Here is a 6,159-nt window from a genome sequence, read left to right as displayed (position 1 = left end):
AGCGTGTCAATCAGCAGGTGTGTGTAATACAGTGTGTGTGTACTACAGTGTGTGTGTACTACAGTGTGTGTGTACTACAGCGTGTCAATCAGCAGGTGTGTGTAATACAGTGTGTGTGTACTACAGTGTGTGTGTACTACAGCGTGTGTGTACTACAGCGTGTCAATCAGCAGGTGTGTGTAATACAGTGTGTGTATTATTAGTGTGTGTTTGTGTGTGTGTTTGTTTAGTTTGCACTCATACTCTCTCTCTTCTCCCTGTAGGACCCTGAGAAGATCTTCATTCTGGACAAGATGGTGGGAAGTGGCTCATTCGGTGAGGTGTTTAAGGTAAAAGTCTGATATTCTCTTACTTTTTTACAGCACATGTGTGTGTGTGTGTGTGTGTGAGTTAGGGTCTCAGTGTTCGAGCTTGTGTTAGCCTCGTCTTAAATAAAGCATGATATTAAACAAACAGAAGGTCGTTCACGGTGGTCACTCACATTCATCACATTCTGTCTCTCCAGAATCCCTGACCAGCTCCAGCTTCTGGTTTAGAATCGCTGCAGCGTGTTTCAACTCTTCCTCGGTTTATCAGTGAGATGAATGAGATGCTCTTGGCAAAAGATTGAAAGTCAAATACAAACATGTCTCCAGATTTTATTTAAGTTCCTCAGAATCTGATAAGAACGCCAAACAAGCATGGAGACAAACAGAGAGAGAGAGTGAGAGCGAGAGCGAGAGAGAGAGAGAGAGAGATGGAGAGATAGCAGGAGGAGAAGAGGTTTCTCTGGAAATATGCTTTGTGTCTAAAGGAAAGTGCAGCTCTGACAAGCCCCACTGTGTCTGAGAGGAGTCCTGGAGTTTTCTTGAACCCTCGGTCAGGTAGAAGTGATATAAGCGTTCGCCGTTAATTGCCAAGCCGTGAACAAACAGCTGCTGCAGCGCTTCATTTTAGCCGAACGCTGTTTCTGAACATGAAAAAGAACAGTTTTACCTCAGAACCTCTGCAGTGCTCCACAGGAGGTTCTGATAACATTATGAAACATGTGCATGGCGCTAAAAACCCTCATTCCTGATCAGTTTATTTCTTCTGGAGTTAGTGTCATGGAGGGAAAATCCTCTAATATCATTAAGACAGGATTAAATATGATTCAGATGATGATTAAACCCCAGCACAGAGACAGTAAGAGTCCTGCTTGTCCTGCTGGACCATGGCTTCCAGTCAGAGAACCACGTGCAAGTGATTATCTGATGACTCTCACTACTTTTATTGTCTGAAGTATGACGGAAAGGTTTCGGGTATTTATAATACTGTTGTTATAATAGCTTCACACATGCGCAGTACACATCGTGTTTCCAGAACAGATCCAGCAGTGATGATTATAAACGGTGTTATGTGATACATAGCTAAACACAGATATAGCTAAGTAGCCAGAACTCGCTCTGAACTAACATGTATTAAATAAATAGAGTGTTTTGTAAAGCTTGTTGTCTGTGTGTGTGTGTGTGTGTGTGTGTGTGAGCTAGATGATCGGTTATATGAATGTGCTTGTGCTAATACGTTGGCATTACCATAGCAACAGCTCTTCAGGACAGACAAGGATATCTTCAGCTAGTCGTCACCGTGTGAACCTTTATCAATGCATTTTTCTCACTGTGTTTCCTGTGTGTGTGTGTCTGTGTGTGTGTGTGTGCTCCCACAGGCTAAACATATTAAAACAGGAGAGCCTGCTGCTATCAAAGTCATTAAAGTAAATTTGGTAAGTGTTCTTCACTTCACTTCACTTCACATCATTTTATCATCTCATCCTGAACCTTCAGCTTCAACAACACTAATGCTAATACAGCACTATCACTGATAGCCACATGCTAACACACAGCGCTATCACTGATAGCCACATCAAGCTAACACACAGCACTAATGTTACTAATCTAATCTCCATCTGTTTAAAGATAAATAAATAAAGGATGATTTTCACACAGGTGAATCTGGAGGATCTGAAGTCTGAGATCAACCTGCTGAAGACCCAGTCTCACCACCGCAACATCGTGGAGTATTACGGAGCTTTCGTCAAGAAAGGAACATCTGTCACTTCTGGAGACCAACTGTGGGTGAGTGTGTGTTTGTGTGTGTGTGTGTGTGTGTGTATTTAACTTTTGCTTGTGTAGCTTTTCATAACTCTGTGTGTGTGTGTGTGTGTGTGTGTGTGTGTGTGTGTAGTTGGCCATGGAGTTCTGTGGCGGTGGTTCTGTCTCCGATCTGATTAACAGCACAAAAGAAAAGCGTCTAAGTGAGGACTGGACTGCGGTCATCACCGGAGAAATCCTCAAGGTACCACCATTATCACTGTCTTTCATTTCAGCTTCAGTTATTTCCACTGGAAGTGACCGTTCTTTACAGTTTTGGATTGTTCCTTGTGTGTTCTCAGGGTCTGGCTCACCTCCATAAATACAAAATCATTCACAGAGACATTAAAGGCCAGAACGTGCTGTTGACCGATCGTGCTGAGGTCAAACTGGGTAAGAGAGTGCTGCCCTGGTGGCCTTCTTCTAATGCCCCTCCAAAACTTCCCAACACACACAGGCGCACACAAACACTGCTATAACATAAACATGTTTATACATGCCCTTTGGGATTAACAACATTCTATGTTATCTAATCTTAGGACACACCCCCTATATCCACACTGATGATTAGCAAAAATGTTAGTAAAGATCAAAGTGTTACCTGTATTTATTGTGTGTGTATGTGTGTGTGTGTGTGTGTGTGTGTGTGTAGTGGACTTTGGTGTGAGTAAGCAGACAGACGGCAACAACTCTAAGCAGAACACATTTATTGGGACTCCGTATTGGATGGCTCCAGAGGTCATCAACTGTAAAGACTCTAAAGGTGCCTACGACTGGAAGGTGAGAATGTCTGTCTGTCTGTCTCTCTCTCTCTGTTTGTCTGCCTGCTTGTCTGCCTGTCTGTCTACCTTTCTCTCTGCCTGCCTGTCTGTCTGTTTGCCTGTCTGTCTCTCTCTCTGTCTGCCTGCATGTCTGTCTGTCTGTCTCTCTGTCCGTCTGCCTGCTTCCATGTCTGTCTGTCTGCCTGTCTGCCTCTCTCATTGAGTATAAAAATGTTAATTGTGTGTGTGTGTTACAGAGTGATGTGTGGTCACTGGGCATCACAGCCATCGAGATGGCCGAAGGAGAACCACGTAAGTGACTCAGATACTGAACTGACTTGTTATATTAAAACTGTGTGAGCATTTTCTGACCTCGCTCGTCTGTCTTGTCGTTCTGCAGCTCTTTGTGGAATGGGTGCCTTTCAGGCCATGGCCATCATCGTGAAAGACGAAGCTCCGACTCTAAGTCCAGGCAATTGGTGAGCAATTTAATCCTCACCTAAACCTGACTAACTCACAAACACCTACACAATGATTCTGCCTACAACTTGGAAGGCTGTGTCTAATTGTGTGTGTGTGTAGGTCAGATAGATTCCAGTCATTTATCCACGGCTGCTTGGTGAAGGATCCATCCAAACGTCTGAGCGCTACCGAGCTGCTGAACCATGCCTTCATCTGCAAAATCCGGAAACAGATCCGACACGTCCGCCACGAGATTATGGCACACAGAAACAAACAGAAAGGTAACACACACACACACACACACACACACACACACACACACAGGTTACATGTGTTATAACATCCTCTTCTAATGTCTCCTGCTGTAGAAGGACAGAGGCTGGCTGAAGAGATGAGAGATGGTGAAGCTGAGCAGATGGAGAGAGAGAGGTAGGGTTCATGTTAATTAATATCAGCAGAGCGCTCAATTAAATAACAAATTAAATGTCAGGTTATTGCTGTGTAGTCTTTATACCTGTGTCTGTTCTGACCTTGTCTCTCCATCCTCAGTGCTCTGGGCAATTCACCACCAAGGCAGGCTGCTCTGAGTCCCAAGATGTCCAAACAGGCTGAAAGTGAGCGCTACGGAAAACTGTTGCAGGTGTGTGTGTGTGTGTGTGTGTGTGTTTACCTGGAGTTAATAATGAATCCTGGCTCTTCATAATCTGACCCTTCACACTGTACCTCCCTAAACCCCGGATGAACCTTTCTCTTAATTAATATTAACAACGTTTACCACAAAATCCGAGGTACCCCTGCTTTAGGTCAGTTATTAATAACCGCAGGTAAAGAGTTACGTTAACCCAGCTGAACCTTCCTCCACCCCCCACATCTCTCTCTCTGCCCCTGGTGTTTTATCTTTTAGCATTTAATTCTTTCTGTTTGTCTTTTTGTAGGAGCATGTCAAGAGAAAGGAGTGGGAAATAAAGCATGTCAGGTCTGAAATGAAGAGAAACTACAAAAAATTGCAGCAGCAGCAGCAGCATCTGGACCTGGCAGTGGACAACCAGGTGAGTGAGTTTCACCAAAACACACAACTCCTGCATGGATCAGTTTTGCGTCTTTTATTAAATGCTCTGGTTTAGACTCCAGGCACTGACTCAGATCTTGACTTAAAGGTTCAACGGTGACTTCTGACTTGACCTTTCGCTGAAGTTTTTATTTTTTTAATTATTTCTTCTACCAGATCTATCACAGCAACTGTCCACAACCTCAGAAGATTCACTCATCCAACCTGAAGAGGAGTCACGCTCGTCCCTCGTACATGCGAAACTATTCCGCTCAGCCTCAGCCTCATCAGCAGCAGCTCAGCAGTTCACCCTCTAGCCCCGGGCCGGTGCCTCAGATCTGCATCTCGCCTCAGAATGATTTCGGCGTCCAACAGAAAAGCCGAAGCCCCGATTCCAGGAATCACATCTTGAGGAATTACAATTCCTGGAACGCTGATGCGGGTCAGAATGGCAAGCGCCGCTCGGCCTCGGTCTCTCCCTGCCGGAGAGGAGAACAAAGCAGCTACAGGGATGAAAACGGGAACAGCCTGAGGAACATGATGCAGATGTCCAGGAGCCAGGAGAACTTCCAAAACCTGGGGCTCATCGATCTATCCTCTTCTGCTCCCGAACACTTGTTTCGGCAGATGATGGACAAGCGAGAGCGCCGCTTGTACTCTGTGCCTCATGGGAATTTCCTTGATGTTCCTCAGCAGCAGCTCCTGTCACCCGTGTGCCACATAGAGGAGAAAGAAAATGCTAAAAAAGACAATCTGCATTCTTCCTATCAGGATCCCTCCAGCTTATACGTGCAGAACAACCTGGGGTTTGTCAAACCCAACAGGAACCAGGCCAGGCACTCAGAATCCGCCTGTGGTCAGGACTTCCTGGTCATGCCTGATATGCCACACAAAAACAAACATGGTGTTATTAATTCAGTGAAGGAAATGATTAGAATCCTGGGACTTTCACCTCGCGCATCACCATACCAAAGTCCAGCGTCCTCCAGATCTCCCTCTCCGGGCAGCAGCCCCACACCGTCCACCCCCTGCGACTCGCCCTTTAGCCCCTCCGCAGAATGGCCTGTTAGACCCAGCTAAACACACGCATGTCTGTGTAAAGAACTTTTTTATCCATGTGAATACTCAATTTAGCCAGAAACAAAAAAACCTGTAGATCTGTAGATTTCTCTATGTCTTTTTTCTTCCACACATTTCCTGCGGTTCTAACATCACTGCTCATTTTACATTTTATACACACTATATATTGTGATATATCTCACACACACACACCATGTATTATTTTTATAATCGTTACTATTTCAGAAGAACGTGTGCATAGCTGTGTCCGTGTCACAGACCAGCATTTGGGGTTCTTTTCATTTTTATTTTTTTAAAGGAGATCTAGCTGATTATATGTGGATTATTTTTTTCTTTTTTCAGCTTTGTTCACATTTTACAAACAACTAACTGTGAATTTTTTTGTACAATGATACTGTATTATTGATGTTATTGACTTTTATTGATAGTTAAGATACTGGATTATTGAGGATTAAGATTCTGGATTATTGCCTAATGTTTTGATGTTGAAAATGAATAAAATGCTCATTTACTAAAATACGGTCCTGTAAAATCTTCTTTTTTGTGTGTATGTTAGAGCTCAGACTCCAAACAATGCAAATGAGGAACAAACACTGAACACTTCTTCTTTCATTTTTTCCAAACCAGTCCTTCCAGTATAATCACTCTGTTCTCCGACCTCCTCCCAGTGACTCCACCTTCACACTCATTCCTCACGTCA

General features: G+C 44.0%; 1 protein-coding gene across 1 annotated transcript in view; it reads left to right on the top strand.

Moving 5' to 3' along the window:
- tnika (TRAF2 and NCK interacting kinase a) overlaps positions 1–5,944 on the top strand; it is a 6,950-nt gene extending 1,006 nt beyond the window's left edge. The window contains exons 2-14 of the mRNA XM_058414540.1: positions 264–329; positions 1,685–1,741; positions 1,965–2,093; positions 2,203–2,313; positions 2,411–2,501; positions 2,761–2,888; positions 3,127–3,181; positions 3,270–3,348; positions 3,452–3,612; positions 3,700–3,760; positions 3,881–3,971; positions 4,267–4,380; positions 4,557–5,944. Of these exons, the coding sequence (XP_058270523.1) occupies positions 264–329; positions 1,685–1,741; positions 1,965–2,093; positions 2,203–2,313; positions 2,411–2,501; positions 2,761–2,888; positions 3,127–3,181; positions 3,270–3,348; positions 3,452–3,612; positions 3,700–3,760; positions 3,881–3,971; positions 4,267–4,380; positions 4,557–5,459 (2,046 nt within the window). The 3' untranslated portion in view covers positions 5,460–5,944. The remainder of the gene's footprint in view (positions 1–263; positions 330–1,684; positions 1,742–1,964; positions 2,094–2,202; positions 2,314–2,410; positions 2,502–2,760; positions 2,889–3,126; positions 3,182–3,269; positions 3,349–3,451; positions 3,613–3,699; positions 3,761–3,880; positions 3,972–4,266; positions 4,381–4,556) is intronic.
- Positions 5,945–6,159: the final 215 nt, after the last annotated feature.

Source organism: Hemibagrus wyckioides, linkage group LG17 (assembly GCF_019097595.1).
Source record: "Hemibagrus wyckioides isolate EC202008001 linkage group LG17, SWU_Hwy_1.0, whole genome shotgun sequence".
Taxonomy (NCBI): domain Eukaryota; kingdom Metazoa; phylum Chordata; class Actinopteri; order Siluriformes; family Bagridae; genus Hemibagrus; species Hemibagrus wyckioides.
This window is presented reverse-complemented; position numbering and strand designations above follow the sequence as displayed.